This window comes from Barbatula barbatula (assembly GCF_947034865.1).
Source record: "Barbatula barbatula genome assembly, chromosome: 13".
Taxonomy (NCBI): domain Eukaryota; kingdom Metazoa; phylum Chordata; class Actinopteri; order Cypriniformes; family Nemacheilidae; genus Barbatula; species Barbatula barbatula.
Genome location: NC_136776.1, coordinates 16420766 through 16439690, shown reverse-complemented (window position 1 = coordinate 16439690; position 18925 = coordinate 16420766). Strand labels below are relative to the sequence as shown.

Genomic DNA, 18925 nt, shown 5'->3' with positions numbered 1-18925 from the left:
CAGGATTTTTGTACTAGATATCTAGAGAGTAGTCTGAAAATTACCATTTTACATGAGGTCAAATTGTCTCCCTCTCTGCAGCCTATGTAAGGTCATCAGCTCTGATCATTACTCAGAGGCGGAGGCTATAATTGGTCTTTGCCATTGTAAGATGCTCAGGTTGCATTAAGCTAATCTCCCGGGAGCTGGCTTTGATGGGGGCCTAGTGTTGCCATACACAGTTTTCTAGAAGGAGAGGAATGTGTGCACAGAGCTGTCCATTAAGATGATCTGTACCATCCATGGAGGCATTAAAATAGGCAAGATGCGGTCGTTGGGTTGGGCGGTAGACTTATAATGCCATGGATGTTGTTGTTTGGATTTGGAGTGTCCTGTTTCTTATTACAGGTAACATTTTACTGTTTTGGTAACTGCAAAGAAAGTTGGAAATTGCCATTCTTATTGATTTGTAGTGACTACCGTTTGTAAGGGTGTATAATTACTGTGTTTTTTTAGAACGTTGTATATTAATGGACATTTCAATTAGTGCTGCATGATTAATCATATCGCAATCGCGATGTCAGGCTATGCGATTACATGATGGCAAAATGTTGCTATCATATTAAAGAAACAAGTGCATTCGTGGACTTGACAAGACATCCATTCTTAGAGATATGGCCATTTTCTATGCGAGAAAAAAAAACGAGTCGTCTTGTGTGGCCGTGGCGCGTGTGCTTGGTCACGTGACTGGCGGGGAGCAGTGTGGAGACGCGAGAAAATGGATGCAGAGCAGACCAACAATGAACTAGTGCCCGGAATAAATGCTTCCTCTGTTACTTGGCGATAGTTTGGTTTCAGGAAATCAGACACTGAGCAGAGAGAGGTACTGTGCAGAATTTGCTAAACTAAAGTTGTAAATAAAGTACTAAATATAATGTTTTAGAAAGAGGATTCAACCAGTTGGTAGAGCAACAACCATTTAAAGTAACAACAAAGATTATAGAGGTTTAAGTTTTACAGAGTGAACCACACACTTATATCCAGTTTCTTTTTCAAAAGAGTTCATACAAGTATATGTTACATGTCCGTTTGTTGGGATTATTTTCCTAAAAATGTGTACATCCGTATTTATGTTCTATTTGTTTAATTTACCTGTACTGTTGAGTATATATTTTTTAAGTTAATTTAATTCAGGAATGCAAAGATGTTACTGTTATTTAATTTTATAAAATCTTATTTCAATTTGAAAACTTTGTGCAATTCTAGTTCTTGTTGCTAGGTTGAACTGTATATCTCAGTTGAGAAATACAAATTTCAGCATTTTCAGTTATCTATGTGTGCATTTTCCTTGATATCAACCAAGTTGACTCATTATACCCAGTTTATCGTAATCGCACATCTCAAATTTTACCTCAATAATCTCAATGTGACATTTTCCTCAAATCGCGCAGCCCTAATTTCATTGATTATTGGTCATTCAATGGAGGATTCATCCATTAATTGGTCATTAAAAAGTTGTGTGCCATGCAAAGTGTTTTTATTTCTCAGTTATGGGATTCTAACTGGAAATCTCAGTTGCCATATACATGAGACATGTATGGGTTGAATGGGTTATCCAACCATCTTTTCCTGTGGGATTATTGACTAAAGCGTGGCCAAATTATTCCTGCCATTGAATCTTACACCACCCACAAATAGTTTCGCGGATAAACTTTTGATATAAGCCCATTATGTAACACCAGTCAGAACAGTTCATTCTTGTTCATAATCCTCATTAAACATTCTTCTCCGCTTTCCATTCAGGTCCCTTGTGTGAGCTGAACGTCACTGCCTGTAACACAAACCCGTGTCATAATGGTGCCATGTGCGAGGACTTCCTGGACACCTTCAAGTGTATCTGTCTATCAGAGACCCAAGATGGCGTCCTATACGGGGGCACCAACTGTAGTGAGCCGCTGGTGGGTTGCGAGGGCCATGAGTGCCAGAATGGGGCACCCTGCGTACCCTTCCTGAGTGATGGTGTACACGGTTACAGCTGCACCTGTCAGTCAGGCTACACTGGCTCGTACTGCCAGACGTCCACCGCATTCTCCTTCGAGACGTCTGGAGGCTACCTGCACTTGCAGACGCCTCTACTGAGTGCTGAGATGTATTTTAATATCATGTTAAGCTTTCGCACGGTTTTGGAGAACACTATCCTCTTCCAGAGGGGTAGTGATGGGGTAACACTCATCCTGGAGCTGCAAGACGGCCGTCTGCTTCTTAGTCTTAGGAGTGACCCTTCAACCAGTTGGACACTGACTCTACCTCAGGCCGTATCTGATGGCGAGTGGCACAGGGCAGAATTTGTGCTTGGGGAGGATACACTACTTCTGCGACTATTGGAAACCTGCCACGGAGAGGATATCTGCGGTAGAGCCGTCCAAATAGAGCCCGGTACCCTTGACCTGGAATCAGCTTTACAAAGCACCTTTGTTGGAGGATTGGACGGAGGAGGGGGTTCTGGGTCATTCATTGGATGCATGAGGGATTTGTTTGTGGACTCGCAACTGATGGTGCCAGAAGATTGGTTGAGCACCTTGGCGGTCAACGTCACACAGGGATGCAACCATCAAGATCGATGTCTTTTAGGGCCTTGCGAGAACCAGGGAGAGTGTGTTAACCTGTGGCAGGGGTATAAGTGCAAGTGTCCACGACCGTATGATGGTCCAAACTGTGCAGAAGGTAAGGACACCAGAATATGAAGATGATTTTAAGATTAATCTGAAGGATCTTGGGTATTCACCATACTGAACAAGTCTATTTGAAAATGTTACCTAGAGTACACACGTGATATGAGAATGTAGAAACGTACAAGCCCCTGTTCTCTAACTCTTCTCTTATTCACACACACAGAGTATATCACAGCCAGATTTGGTCAGGAAGACTCTGCAAGCTATGCCGTCTTCACCATCAACGACCAGATGGAATCCGATACATTCTCGGTGTCCATGTTCTTGCGCACACTGAAGGAATCGGGTCTGGTGGTGCTCCTTGCCAACAGCACGACTCAGTACTTTGGACTGTGGTTGGAAAAGGGAAAACTAAAAGTGAAACTCAACAGCTTAAAGATCACATCAGTTGGAAGTGTGGTCAACGATGGGGAGATCCACTCTGTCGGCATTACCGTCAAGGAGGGGGTGATGATTCTACAGGCATCGGCCCGTGAATTCAGACTAACGGACGTTGACACGTTTTCTGTTCAGCTTGGGGATGAGGTGTATGTTGGCGGGCTGGTTGATGAACAAGAATCATCTGCCTTTGGTGGTTATTTTAAAGGGTGTTTGCAGGACTTACAGCTCAATGGAAGGAACCTCCAGTTTTTTCCACTTGCCGTTTCAGCGATGTCATATAAACCGGACCACATGGTTGATGTTACCGCAGGGTGCACAAGTGATGACTCCTGCTCTGTAAGTTGCTTTATTAAGTTGAGCTCTCAGCTACAACAGGTCAATGTTTATTATTTTTTTTTTATATAGTTAAACTGGTAAAGCACAGTGTTAGCAGTGCCATGGGTTTGATTGTCCGGCAATGCGTCAGGATGTGGAGACAGAAAAATAAACGAGGGAAAAATGAAACCCACAAGGGGTAAAACACCTAGTAAAAAATTACTAGACTAGACAATACAATTGACAATAAACTTAACTTGACTTGAATTGAATTAACTATGCTCAACAAGACATGCAAAGTAGCACAATGCAAAAACAGCCAAACGAACCAGTACAGCAAACACTAGGGTGATAAGTAGGGGGAAGAATTAGGGCAACAGGTGAGGGGCATGAAACAATGACAAGAGAATTAATGAGGAAATGAGGGAGCGGGGCCAGGAGACGAGAGAGCACAAGGCACACCAAAAACAAACAATGGCGATGTGCTTCCACACAAAACACGTGGGACACAATGCACATAGCCTAATGTCCGAATTTGGCACATCAAGAATCTATTTTTACACGTCATACAAAAGCAGCCTAGTTCAAAATGCTCACATCCAGCACATACAGAGAGAGTTGAAGCTTATTTTACCGGCATTTTGATGAACAATAAACCAAAAACTGCTGTGAGCTCAGCAGTCAGTGTAAATCTTTACAGATATTCAATACACCAGCAGTTTTTTACAAGTACATTTTGGCTTAAAGATAAAATAAGGAGAATTGTAATAAAATCGTTTTTAAAAAACGTTTTCTATTGTTCTTGTCACAGAAGCGTAGAATAAACTGAAAACTGTGGGTAAAAAAACAAGGTTCGTATTGAACCGTGGGTGAGCTTTATTGTTTCATCCCTATATTAAACAATTTGGATAAAGGACACTTTTTAAGACTTTTTAAATTCTTGTAATTATTATTTATTATTGTTTTATTTATGTATTTTATTTGTTTTTTATGCGTTTTTTTTGTATTATTTTCGATTTATTCTATTAATTCCAATTTCATCATTATTTTATTTGTATAATGTTTATTTTCTTTTTTATTTACTTAAATGTAAATGTATGTATTTTTCAATTTCAACTTTTTTTCTAGAGAAATCCATGTCAAAATGGTGGCCTGTGTTTCTCGGCATGGGATGACTTTACATGCAACTGCCCTCCTTACACGGCAGGGCGGCGTTGTGACGAGGTGAGCTGGTGCGAGCTCAAACCCTGTCCGCCGCAGGCAGCGTGCAGGGCCCTCAAACGGGGCTACGAATGTGAGTATCTCAGAAGATTTGACCCGAGGCCAAACGCTTTTAATCTCACAGTATGTCTGCAGAGTTTAGATCTTCATCAGCACATTTGTTTATGCTAGGATTAGTCTGCTTTGGATTAAGTCTGATTTACGTCCGTCTGTCATGCCAAGCCTTATGATTCAGTCTTAAGTCTAGGCTTGGGAACCAGGAGTCCTGCTGAGAGCGGCTCGCATAATAATATCAAGAACACAGGCATGTATTTAATTAAGCTCTCAGGAACAAAAATGAGTAGCCGATGTCAGGACTGAGCCTTCATCTGTTAATTCAATGACATGAGAGAGGATTAGCCTCAGTAAAGCATGCTAACTGACTCAGACTCATGTCTATGACATGTTAAAGTTTACCAAATCAATTTACTCACACTCAAGACAGCATTGATGTATTTGACTAACTTTCTTCAACATAGCATTTCCTTAAAATGATCATTTATCATTCACAAATTATTATTCATATAAGCCTATATTCAGTACTAAAGTTGAAAATATTTATTTTATATTTTGAGCTAAGTTATCAATATGCCACTATAGTTGATTTAAGTTCTCATTGGTTTTTTGTTTCATTGTACTTTCATTCATTTTTATATTTTTAGCTTTGATGTTAAATGTAGTTTTTTCTAGCAATTTTGTTGTGTGCTTTTTATTTGTTTATTTAATAAATTGCTGTTTAATTTACATTTATTTTGTTTTGGTTTAGTTTTTATTTACTTCCAGTGAATACTTTAAGTGCCCCAATCTATTTCTTTATGATCAAACACGACTGGCCATAAAAGAACATAGCCATAGAAGCGTATTAGTTTGTCTCAAACTAAAGACAAAACAACATCTGAGATGGCATGCTGGCGAGTTCATTATAAAAAGTGGGTGAATATCTGCCCTTTTCTCTACAGGTATTTCAAACGTGACCTTTCAGGACACTGGCACTCTCATATACCGTGGCAACGGTCTGATCACCCGCCACCTCACCAGCATCGTGTTCAGCATCCGTACACGCAAACGCAACGCACCGGTCTTACACGCCGACAGCGGCTCTGACTTTGTGACCGTATCCATTCAGAATGGCTTTCTGGTACTTGAGCTCCTGAGTGGATCTTCCTTCACCTCATCACGTCTCTCCCCCATGACTCTACACAGCTCAAAACCAGTATCTGATGGACAGTGGCATGTCGTGGAGCTCCTCATGGCCGATCCCTGGGCTAACAGCTCCCAGTGGATCATGGTTCCATTGGATGAAATGGACAAGCCCACCGTGTCAAACTCTGCGGCGGGAAATCTGGATTTTATTCGAGAGGGCGTGGATATCCTACTTGGTGGGCTGGGCCTGGAGTCTGGCTGGAATCTGATCGGATGTCTGAGTAACGTTGAAATCGGCGGTATCGTGCTTCAGTATTACGGTCCCGACGAGGTGAGGTTTCCACAAACACAGGGGGAGAAGTTTGAGAAGATATCCGAGGATCCAGTACGGGTTGGATGTGTTGGTGGGATGGTTTGTGAACCCAACGCTTGTCTGAATGAAGGTGTTTGTAAAGATCTCTTCAACCACTTTGAATGCTTCTGTCCGCCGGGTTGGGTCGGCGATCATTGCGAGATGAACGTAAACTCCTGCTCGTCCAACCCTTGTCGCCATGGATACTGCAGCGAAGAGGGTCCTGCCTACAACTGCATTTGTGAGAGCGGCTACGCCGGCACCAACTGCGAGGCGAAGGTGGATGCATGTGCAGGCCACAAGTGTGCCAATGGAGGGACTTGCTTGCGTGGAATCAACAGCTATTCTTGTCTATGTCCTGACAAGTTTACAGGGCAAAATTGCAGGTACATCTCATTCTTATTGTTTCAATGTGTAGGACTTACTGTCTGAGTTTAACCTAGTTTGCGAATCTGAAACGTGGCTTTGACATCAAAAGCAATCCACAAATACGTCCAAAAGGACAATTCCGCAAAACATCGAACCGCATCCCTAAGATATGACGTTGCAAAACAGTATCTTGTCTTATGAAGCTACGCTGTTTAAAGAAAATACATCACACGATAGAAATTTACCTCAGACTATCAAAGCAACAAACCGACTTGTGTGAATTGGGAGTGCTACGGGACTGATTTGTTACATAGTCGATGCAGATCTTATAATTGCTTTTATGGTGTTTATACTAGCCCGACCGTGGTGATTGGTCTTTACGTGTGGTTTTAAAGCTGTATTAATAGTCTCTGTCGAGTGTCCCACCCGTCCTTCGGCGGTTGGGTTAGGCCTTCAGGGTGGCAACTAAAGCAAGTCTTCAGCCATTTATCTCATAAACATGTTTTGTTGCCAGTCGGCTTCATAGCGCTCCTTTGAAACTGCCTCGCAGGCAGCCGGGAGACATTATGGATCTCTCTTTCCCCGCTGTAGTTACAGAGGTCTTTGGTGTAAAGTTTTGCCTTAAATAAAAATGTGACGGTTGCTGTTTGTTTGTCTCTTTGCTGCTCCCTCCCTCTCACAACAGCGTTCAGATTGAAGAGACTCCGTGGTACGTTGTTGTCAAGAATTTGTAAGTGGATTTTCTTTCTCTCTTTCTTTTTCTCTTGCTCACTTTCTTTCTCTCGCTCCCTCTCTTTCTGTCGTTCTTTCTCTCGCTCCCTCTATTTCTTTCTTTCTTTTTATCAAAATCAAGCACTAAGAAAATAAGTACAATACAAAACAATAAGCATCTCTTCAATCAATAAACATAAAAATGATGTAGCTGCTGTCTTTCTATTTTTCCAGTTATTTTCTCCATTTTTTCTCTTGTTGTTTTTCCGTCCTTCATTAAATTTTCCTTCCTTCCTTCATTCCTTTCTTTCTTTCTTTCTTTCTTCATTTCTTTTATCTTTTTCCTTTCGTTCTTTCCTTACCAATCTCATTCAGTTTTTCTTTCATTCTTTCCTTCCTTCTATTTACATTTTCATTCAGGTTTTCTTCCTTCCTTCTTTAATTCCATTTTCCTTCTTTCCTACATTGTTTCCTCTTTCTTCTTTTGTTCTGACTTTCCTTCCTTCATTCCTTCCTTTTTTCTTTCATTCTGGTTTCCCTTCCCCGTCTCCCCTCCATCTCAGTCTGTCTGCAGAATGAAAGAAAATTACACTAAGACACAATCTTGTCCCAAATCATATCCTTTACTTTTAACATTTTGTCTATATACATTTTCCCATCATTCATATTAGCTTGTTGTTAATCTCCATAAGAGGACAGTATTGTCTTTGTCTTGTGGTCAGAGGTCCATTCAAATGCTAATGTCATTATTCTTATAATGAGCTAATCCTCTTTGTGCTGGACAAAGACGTGTGTGTGTGTGTGTGTGGGAGGGGGTGCAGATATTACCTTACATTGCTCTCAAGATGGTTCTTCATCATCTGCTCTGCTTCTTTTTTTCCCTCATCTTTTCCTCCAGACCCCCAAAGCTCCCGGTCTCCATCTGTGGTGATGAAGAGCACAACTACACGTGTTTCAATGGGGGTAACTGTTCTGAGACCACCCTGATGTGTGACTGCCTCCCTGGGTTTTCGGGTCACTGGTGATTATTCCGCCTCTTTCTCGTGGATGCATCTTAATTTCATTGTTATCATGTTGCTTTGTCATTCAATACCTAGAATTTATGTTTCAATATGCATACTTAATTATTTCCATCGGCATTTGTCTGTCAGGTGTGAATTAGACCTGGACGAGTGTAAATCTAACCCTTGCTTGAATGGCGGCTACTGCCATAACTTGGTCAACAAGTTCCAGTGTATCTGTGAAATGACTTTCGCCGGCGACTTCTGCGAAATCGACGTAAGCGACCTTTACTTTTACATGGCGACTTTGTTTTGGCAGAACCTCTTTCAGTTTCTCTCCTACCTCATTCTGCGGTTAGATGATGAACCAGAGGTCGACTGGGGTATCAATGAATAAAAGAGTGGGTGTGGTTAAAATAATATGCAAGGATGATAATACATTGATCCAAGTAAAACATATCAAGATAACAACGCTGTGCCTTGGAACATTTATCAACAAATACATTGTTATTGGTTAACCCTGTTTTCATTGAGTGTATGTAAATAAGTGCAAGGGAAAATGAAAGAGTATTTCTAGGGTAAATTGTATACTTTGTATATTTATGAAGTTAACATAACAGTATTTGTAATGTGATAATGATTACAATACACTCTTACGACCAGGAACAGCGCAAGTAGCTTCATTTTAAATAATGAGTTGGAATTTGAATTTAGAGACTAAATAATTTAGATCCTTTAGCATGTCATTTCAACAGAATAATTTCATTTCAACAACATTTTAACAAATACAACTGTCTTCTGTCTATTCCATGTGTTTCTTTTGATATCCATCATTATCCTTTCCTATTTCTAACCTTCATATAGATCGTTTCATCAGACGCACACACGCGCCTGAACCCCAGTTAACTTCCGGTTTGTGTTCGGCTAGTGTCTTATAATACAACTATTTTTATTTAATTACATTTGTTAATATTAATTAGTATTATTATTTTACTGTATGACAACTATTAAATAAACGATTTGTTGAATTTTGTTGCATGTTCATTTTATTAAATAAACAATATGTTAAATGGGTCCTTAAGTTCGTCCCATTTAATCAAACCGTATGGTAGTCCTACATTGACATCTAGCGGTTGAGCTTGGTATCGCAGTCTAAATTCTAAATATTGGAGAGGCAAGTTTAGCCAAGTTACGGTTCTTCTCGGTTTCTTTTGATTGTTATCAGAAATAATCTACAGGCGCTCTTATTGCTCGTGAATGTGTACCGGAAGTTCAGTTGGGGTCACAAAAGTGTGCATGCGCAGTAACGTTTGTTTATGTTGTTTAGATGAAACGTCTATACAAACACAACAATATTCCAGTATAAATCACCTTAATACACATTTCTAAAAATCCTATTTGGGCACTTTCACTACTCTACAGCAATGTTTCTCAATATACATTTAAACAGCAATTCACCTTTTAAACCATTATTCTGTAGTTAGTAGTTTTCCGATCATCTCCGTGATCTCTGTGTTTGTCATCAGATTGTGTTTCATGTCTATTACATTCTTTTCAAATAAAACATCTCATCCATTCTCGATCTGTTGTTTTTTCTGTCTCTTTTGTTTCGCTGTCTCTCCTCTTTCACTGAGCCAGTGGCACACATCATGCAGGTTTTAAAGAATGTTGCTAGACAGACCCTCTGAACTGGAGGTGACAAAAACATCAAAGATATATCTGTACTGTAAAACCAGCGACAGGTGTGTTGAGTCAGCGATCCAAGCGAAAAGTGTGTGCTGTGCAAGTTTGAAACCCAAGTTGGGGTCTTTCCACAAGCAACTTGCAATGTCGTTACTTACAGGAAAGGATAAGCACAAGACTTCAATATTATATGTGTAGAAGTGTATACACTGTACACATACTATATCAATGATCTGTGAGTGTTTTTTGATCTTATTTAAATCTGACAGAATGAGGAGAATGAACAGAATTAAAAACTGATACGATCATCAAAACGTTTATGATAAAGAAATGTTCAGTTTGACAAAAACATTTCTTTGAAGTTTTAAAGTTTAGGTTGCGCGCAGAGAAACTACGTCTCATTTGTCTTGTAAACGAATAACAAGTCAGTTGATCTTCATGTGATTGTGTTAAATATGATCTCACAGAACTTAAGCATTTATGCATCAAACACCTTTTATCTGACAAGGGTGCGAGCAGGGTGCTGGTGTTAAAGATAGACACTTTCTGCTTTGTTAATCCGTTTAACAGGATAGATGTTAGTGAGAACATCTCAAGATAAGACACACGCGGACGTCTCGCTCTCTGATCTCGGAGTTTGCCTTACAGATAAATATTTCCACCTAAAAGGATTTGCACAAATTTGACAGTGATAAACAAGCTTTTAAAACTATTTCATGGGACTCCAGTCATCTGGGACCTAAAAGGTTTCATTCCACATGGGGTGGCTCTTTTCATGATGGGACTGCCATGCACTTGCTGAAAAGGAAGGTTTAAAAGAAATAATGTACCCCTAATTATAGCTGAACCTTTGCTGCACAGTGAATGTAGTAGTGTTCGTACAGAACGACAGACGATCCGTCCCGAGCATCTACACGTATCCACGGAGCAGACAAACAGGCTAAAGTCAACACTTTGCCTTAAACGAATTCAATTAAATCGATGTAACCCAAATGCTAAGACACAGAATAACCATCTGTACGTTATACCAATGCAAAGTCTCAAACGTCTTAAAATAGATCATTTATTCAAAGGCACGTCATGATAGGCGTCAGGGAAGCGAGCGCATCCTGCAGGCTCGTCTGTTTGTGACTGCTGAAGCACAAATGTGTCTCCGCCTGAGGAATCCGTGGGTCCGCGTTTCTGTTTCACGTCTGCGGTGAAAGTTTGTGTCTTCAGAGTGACAGAATAGTGCTTGGCCAGCAGAAAGGCCTCCACCATCGTTCCGTGTGAAATGCAACTCAGCAGTGCGTCGCCGCGGGTCTGAGAAAAGAAGGGAAATATATCGGGAGAAGAAGCTTATCTCCGTGACAGGGTCGTTTGTCTGCTGGAAAGCCTGGCTGTCTCTCTCTTTCTCTTTCTCTCAAATAAAGCATCGGCTTCATTCAAAGCTCATTGCTGGAGGAGTCTTCCGTGTCCTGTCGCCGCATGCAGCTCGGGTTTGGATGGTGTTATTTTGGGTCTGAACATCAGTTCTGTTCTTTAGATTTTCTTCCAAACGGAGGCCCGGACAATATGTTTTTGTTTAAATAAATAAATATGTAGCCCAGTTGGATATACTGTGTAAAAGACATGAGTCCATTTCTTTGTGATACGTGCATGTATAGGTTCCGTGGTTTTATGGGGAACGCCATCTTCATAGAAGTCTGATCATTAATATTTGTCAATAAAACAAACTACTGACAACATGCAAACAGCAAATGTAATGTAACAATTCAAACGCTATATAACAATTAAGATCATAAACAGAAAACAGAATTGAAATAGCCTTTCCAAGCCATGGTCACCTTTTCACTTTAAATCATTTCCCTGCTTGTGAAAACACAGCAAAAGTCCTTCATAGAATCATCCCACAGAATGAAATCCGTGCTTAATGAATCTGATGCTTGTTATTATAATCTCAACTCGATGATGAGATGTTAGCGTGGGTTTTTAGGGTCACACATGTTTACATGCTGACCAGTAATGCCAAACGTAGATACGTTGTGAAGACGCGCGGCGCAGGTTAAACAACCGCAATAGTCAAACGTTTGAAATGGTTTATTGGGCGATGGCTGGTGGTCCGGATCCGGCCCGCCTATTGAGGATGACTTCTCGAAAGCATAAAGCGTGTAAAGCAGTGTTTGGCGGTATATTTTGTTTACTGGCTCTTCGATTATAGCCGACTTTTATTGACTGTAGTGTTATTCCAAATTATGGTCTTGGCCATAACACCCTTTGTGAGGAAACATTTTGGGGGTAATAAGAAGTATAAAATTGAGCCTAAATGTCTTTAAACAAAGAACTACCGAGGGAATTTCACGTCAGCTCAGCTTTTTCATTTTAATAAACTAATAATAATAATAATTCATTATTAAGTGATATAAAACAACAATAATAATAATATGACCTTTTTATTTAATAGCCCAGGCCTGCTTTTCAAAGGTTTGGTAACATCTTTTCTTATCGAAATAGTTCAAGCAATTACAACTTTTTTGCAGCAATGTATCATAAATCAACATAAAAACAGCTCATATGATTGTATTTTACAAATGTATATATTTTGGGACAGCCTGGTTTCACCAGAATTTGTAAAGATTTCAGGAGGTGGCTTCGTATGAATTAGTTCGAAACATCATATACAAAAACGTACGATTGTTGGAAGCTAAACTGAAGTTTTGTGGTGAACAACTTCCCTACTTGAGTGAAAGTACAGATAATATTGATCAAATATTCATCCACTACAAGTAAAAGTTGTAAAGTGCTTTCAAAAGTACTCAAGTATTAAAAGTAAATTTCCGTTATGTCAGTGGTGCAAATTGTTTTATTGTCGTATTCCTCACGCCTCTGAAGCACTGAATAGCTCACAGTATCAGTGGGATTAAATATTGAGTATTGAATTCCCATAGTCATTTTTATTCCTACTATGGGAAGTCAATGGGCTCAAATTTTAAAGTGAACTACTCCTTTAAGAGCTTTATATGTTGAGCACATATATGTTGAATGAATTCCTGTGTTGTTTGGGACAAACCGATTTTTTATATCCATACATAGCAAACAATTTAAGATTTGTTTTGATAAATTGCACATTCTTACCTGGCTCCTGCTGTGGATTCTACACTATGATGGGAACTCTTTCGTAATCGGCTGTGGTTGATTCCAAAGCTCTCCTGTTCTCTTTTCTATTCCTAAACAGTAGGCGGTGACCAGCTTCACGTCTTTGTTGAATTTCATTGCCACAGTTTCAGTCCTTATGCTGCGAACACATTGCAGGGCTTTTCAAAACTGAATACTGAAGCACCTACAAGACACCCGAGTGATCACAAACACCTGTGAATCATTTAGACCCAAACAGTATCATGAATCAGCCTACTATAACCTCAGTCTTTTTATTGCTCGCAGGGCACGAAAAACTAAATGTTAAACCTTAACAAATATCTGATGACGCATACTCTATTTATTGGCTACTACAATAACATTTCTTGTCATTTTTGGCTTGTGGATTGCTCAATTCCAGCATTAGGTTTCTCAGGTTTCACCGTTAAAAACATCAGAGGTGGCAGATGGAGGGGACATGGGGATCGGTGGCTGTGCCAGCAAATCTCGAGGGAATAGTTCAACTCAATGGAACACATTTCAATATGCCATTCAATATGTCAATGAGATGCTCTTTACGTGTATGTGAACCGAGGCCTCTGGTGTTAACTTCTGAATGTGCAAATGGTTGTCTGTCAAACATCAAAACATTATATTCAAATTTTGTAAGGTTCGCAATCTGATGTATGTTTCCTCCAGCTGAATGAAGAGAGCGTGACCTCTCACCTGCTGATGTCCATCGGTCTGGTGTCTTTGGTTCTGTTGTTGGGTCTGTTCGCCGTGGCCACGGCTCTGGTGATGACGCTGAGCCGCCGGGCAACACGTGGCACCTACAGTCCCAGCCGTCAGGAGAAAGAAGGTTCTCGGGTGGAGATGTGGAACATCGTGCAGCCTCCACCAATGGAGAGACTCATCTGACTCATGTCCTCACCCAATCATGTTGACCAATGAGGATTGTGGCGGGTTTGTGAGTTCAATGAGACTTAAAAGGGACATTTCACCCAAAAATGAAAATTCTGTCTATCATTTACGCACCCTCGGATTGTTTCAAACCTGAATACATTTCTTTGTTCTGTTAAACACAAAGATATTTGGAAGAATGTTAGCAATGTTCTGTGACATCATCCACTACCATAGTAGGAACGTTTGTTTATATTTGGTTGTTCTGTTGAACACAAAGTGAGATATTTTCAAGAATTTAGGAGCACAAAGGTTCTAGAGCATTTATTTGATCCTACTATGGGAGTTAATGATGTCACAGAACATTGCTAACATTCTTCCAAATATCTTTGTGTTCATGTGTCAATATATAATTTATAAAGGTATGAAATGATGACAGAATTTTTTCATGTTTGGGTGAACTATCACTTTAACTTGAAGTTCTTTATTTATTGATCACGTGGCAGCTATTGTATTAGATAAGTGTCTTATAGATCTTTATTTTTTGATTGGACAATCTCCCAAATAAAGGACGTTTCATTTTGGTTTAAATACATTTAAGTAGACTATTGTTTATAAAATAACGTGAAACGTTAATTTAGCAATTTAACATGATTTTATCCAGACCCACTTCCAAGAATGGGGAAGCAATTTACGAAGAGGAAATGAATGAGTGGCGCTTCAACGTTGTTGGAATAGGAAACAAGATTTTAAATTAGTATTATATAGTATTTAACATTGAAAAAATGTTTTAGCTGTTTTATTTAAACATTCTGAACGATGCCATGGTGTATTTGGACCTATTTCACTGTGGGCGGGGCACAGCTGTGAAGGTCTGTTAGGATGTCTTTATGTATACATGATGTGTTTGTGCTTTCAGTGAACTACAAGGAGAATTTGTTAAGGAAATTGAATTTAAACCAACATCAACATTCATGGTTTAGCGCAGACACAAACGTGGATTCGTTGCCATTTTCCCTGATAAATAAATGATTTTGGTTCAATGGTTAAACTCAATGACCTGCTCCTTATTATAAATGTGACTTAATGTATGCGTGTACAAGGCTGACTGGTTTACATGGTTTGGGTTGAAAATAAGCATTCAGAACATTACATTTTTACGTATGTTATAAATTCATCCGCAGTCCCAATGAGTCAACCCAGGTGAGTTGTGAACGTTGTAAGACATTTATATCATTTATTTTCGGTTCACAGTGAAAACAGTTCTGTAAAAACACTTTGGACTGACCTATTTGACACATGAAAACTGTATACAACTGTACCGAAAGCATGCGGCTGTGTCTGAAGGGTTCTGCCATTTAAGAATAGTCAGTGAGAAGCATTCACTTCAACCTCCACAGAACTATGGCACTGTGTTTTAGTATGTATGCATTCAAGAAAAATAATGAACGTTAAGTTTGTCTTTAAACCAAACAAAATCAGTTGTAAAATCCAGTTATTTGATTACAGCACGTCACGATTTACTAAATGTACCAAAAAAAACTAAAAAACAGATCAACTAATGGAAAAGGTTACAAAACAAAACTGGTACCACGGTCATACAAGTTGACATCATGTTAGACTTCAAGAGGTGTGCTAATGCATCTTCGAAAAAATTCTTAATACACAAAAAAATACAGAACTTTACTACAAAAATGCACATCAAGAACCAGTTCATATGTAAACGGGATAAAGAAAGATTTTGCGTAGCACTTTACAGCAGTTCAACAGTGTACAGAACACTTTCTATTGAATCTCTTTTCTGTGGCTACTACCTTGTTTTAAGTAGTGTTCAGCTAAACTGAAACAGCTGCGGTTCATCTTTAATATAACACTTCCAGTGCTGCAGTGTGAAATGTGACCAGATATCAAATAATGCAACAGATTCCTTAATAAAATTCATTTTAAAATGTCTACGAACAACAAAGAAAAAGGGTTTTCACACTTTGAAAAGGTGTTTAAGTACCTTCACAGTGCGAAAAGGCAAAAACATCAAGTAATTCAAATACAGAGCACACTTGAAGACCAAATCTACAACACCAAAAATATCTGATGCAACTGTATTAATATGCAATGAAACTGCAGTTTGTTTGTGAAAAATAACAGACTTTGTTTTTGGTTGCTGCAGGCTGATGGTCCTTGCATCAACAATGTACCTAAAAACAAGTTAACGGACAAAAATCACAAGTATATGAGGCTTCGGTGTTCACTCCGTTTTTAGAGCTTAATGTTAACAATCTGACAATTTATCCCAAAATATTTTATTAATGTCACTAAACCACTATACACAATACTAAACTAAAACCTTTGCAACAGAGCTAAAGTCACAGCAACTATAGCTGATGACAACGGGGCATTCAATACGGAGCGGGGCTATTTTATAAATTGCTACAGGCTGCTGACGGTTTACATATTATTCTGTAATTTAGGGAGATATCTTGTTCCATCATTACATGTCCTCCGGGTCTTAAGGACATTAAGGACTATTCGTGCCAAAATACAAATGACTTCAGGCAAATTTGCAGTAAAACCAATATCACTGAGAATTTCCATCTCCTAGTGTGTCATATCCACACTAGCGTAAGCGTGTAAGTTACAGTATGAACAGCATTTATGTTTCATGTGAAGTATTACACACTATTAATACTAACGTCAATGTTGCGGAAAGGTGGGAATTTGCATAGTCACATGATCTCGATGGGTTCAAATGCTTAAGCATGTATAGTCAACCTGGAGCTACACCGTTAACATCAACACACAGGATCACGAAGCCAAATAGATGTTACAAAATTGACTGAAACGGATTCAGCTTTAAGATAAAGGACACTTTAAAACCATACAGTAACCACAGCAGTGTGCACAGGAGATGTGAAGTGAACTATTAGTGTCTGAATAAATAGCTTGTGTGCTACATCACTCAAGAGTCTAAACACTTCATCAGCCACTGACGAAACAAGGACTGAATCTTATGACCACTTCCTGTTCGGTGCACAAATGCGCCTTTATAAGTGATGCTCAAAATTGATCTTTGCATGCTTGACACATTTAATACACTCAATGCAAGTACAGAAAACCATAAAATGCCAATTCACTGTAAGCACACAGTCGTTTGATCTTCAAAATGACCCGAAACTCAGTTTCCCTGCGCACAAACTGACACAATGCAACAACGCAGTTGCAAAGTTTGTAAGCTCTGGCGTTCACGTACTTAAGTTTTAGGCCACAGATTAAACTTGGTACTAAACCGTAGAAGGATTTTTAAATATTTTATTAGTAACAGGTTTTCCCCTTTCCACAGGGCAGCCCAAGAAATGTCAAGGTTCGAACATAAACACTTCAGGAACTTTAATACACTTTGGCTGTCGATTTGAAGGCCATTAGACTTAACCATGTTAGTAAATGGGATTTCATTAAGTATTATTACGTCTGCCACTACGGCCTATAGTGAAGCAAAAACTAAATTCATTTCTATCTCGAACCTGAGGCTTTTGGAAAAATAGCATTTAAAAAAATATACTCATTACCCAAATGCAAATGAAGAACCAGTTGTCCTGCATAAATGTCTCATTAAGACGCATTGCGTGCAAGTAGTGATAATAGCAAGCTAGCCAGCTACAGTCTGAAAAACAGCGTGGAGAAGAAAATGAAATAAAAATGGTTTAAGGCATCATATATTAGCTGAAATTAGTTCTCTATTTAAACACTTTCGTACGATTTAGTAAAATATATAAAGATGGACGTCTGCCCTCATCCACAGTGATATCTAAATAGATCTGATTCGTGACTCTCCACATTCAAGTGCAAATCATTGGCGTTGTATTTGAAATTGAAATACAGCTACAATAAATATAACTACTGTACGACAAATATTGTGATCCCTTTGAACCTTCAGATTTTCCTTCCATATGTTCCTTTTGCGAGATGTGAAAAGAAGAGTATCATCTATTCACAGCGACTACAAAAACACTTGAAAGAACCTCATACTTCATGCAAACCCAGTGCTGGTGTGAAGTCGTACAAGAGCGTCAATAAGAACCGGGAGAGGTCACGTGTGAGTGTTCGGTGATATTTTCAGGATTTGTCTGAGCTGGTGTTTTTATGAAACTGTGTGAACTCCGGGTTACTTGTAATGGCCATGCTGAGCCGACACATCGATTCGATTTCCTCCAGCAAGCCTTTTTCCTCAATCTCCTCTTCCTGTTTGACCTCTCCAGCGATCTGCTCTTTTTCCATCTCCCATGGTACGCGAGTGGAAGGCTGCCCGCCGCTGGGTCTCGCCGTCCGCTGCAGGTCCTGTTGAGGTCTCTTTCTAGAGAAGACCTTCTGCCGCGAGAGGCAGCAAGCTGCAGGACGCTGGTGGTCGGAGGTGAGTTGGGCGTTACATGTGGACTCGGTGAGAGTAAGATAGCATGTGGTGTTTGTCTCAGAAGGTTTAGAGAGTTCAATTGTGGGTACGTCCGGGAGAGAGTGCCTCAGAGCCTGGTCAGAGGACTCTTCGGTGGGTAGGTTGTTATAAAAGGGAGGATGGATGGGTAGGGAACGTGAGCTGGATTGGCGTCGGGGCGAGGGTGGGAGATGTTTACCGTTCACGGCGCTGTCGTCCTGACCCATGTTCCACTCACCTTGATCACCGTTTCCGACTTCGCAACCGACATCAACAGAACTGCTTCCTTTGCAGTTTTTCTGAAGAGAATACAGAAACGGTCAGGCATTTAGAAAAATAGGGAAAACCGAACCGAAGTATGAATGGGCTGAACACCAAGAAAGATATTTTAAAGAATGTGAAAAACAAAAGAGCAAAGTGATTCTACTATGGTAGTCAATGGTGACACAGAACTGTTACTACCATAGTAGGAAAATATTTTATATAAATGTCTTTTTTCTGTTGAACACAAAAGAAGATTTTGAAGAACGTAGGAAGGCAAACAGTTCTGGGACACTTGACT

The 18925-nt window shown here is 39.7% G+C and overlaps 2 protein-coding genes across 2 annotated transcripts in view; one reads left to right on the top strand and one right to left on the bottom strand.

Moving 5' to 3' along the window:
• Positions 1 to 193: 193 nt before the first annotated feature.
• crb1 (crumbs cell polarity complex component 1) lies at positions 194 to 9824 on the top strand. The gene is made up of 8 exons (XM_079471773.1): positions 194 to 387; positions 1783 to 2703; positions 2875 to 3428; positions 4536 to 4701; positions 5627 to 6548; positions 7217 to 7261; positions 8141 to 8263; positions 8394 to 9824. The coding sequence occupies exons 1-8, from the start codon at positions 342 to 344 to the stop codon at positions 8638 to 8640; spliced, it is 3024 nt and encodes a 1007-aa protein (XP_079327899.1). The 5' UTR covers positions 194 to 341; the 3' UTR covers positions 8641 to 9824.
• A 5321-nt stretch (positions 9825 to 15145) lies between these two features.
• The window catches only part of dennd1b (DENN/MADD domain containing 1B), a 77475-nt gene continuing 73695 nt past the window's right edge, over positions 15146 to 18925 (bottom strand). Inside the window, exon 22 of the mRNA XM_079471772.1 lies at positions 15146 to 18662. Coding sequence (XP_079327898.1) covers positions 18051 to 18662 — 612 coding nt within the window. The 3' untranslated portion in view covers positions 15146 to 18050. The remainder of the gene's footprint in view (positions 18663 to 18925) is intronic.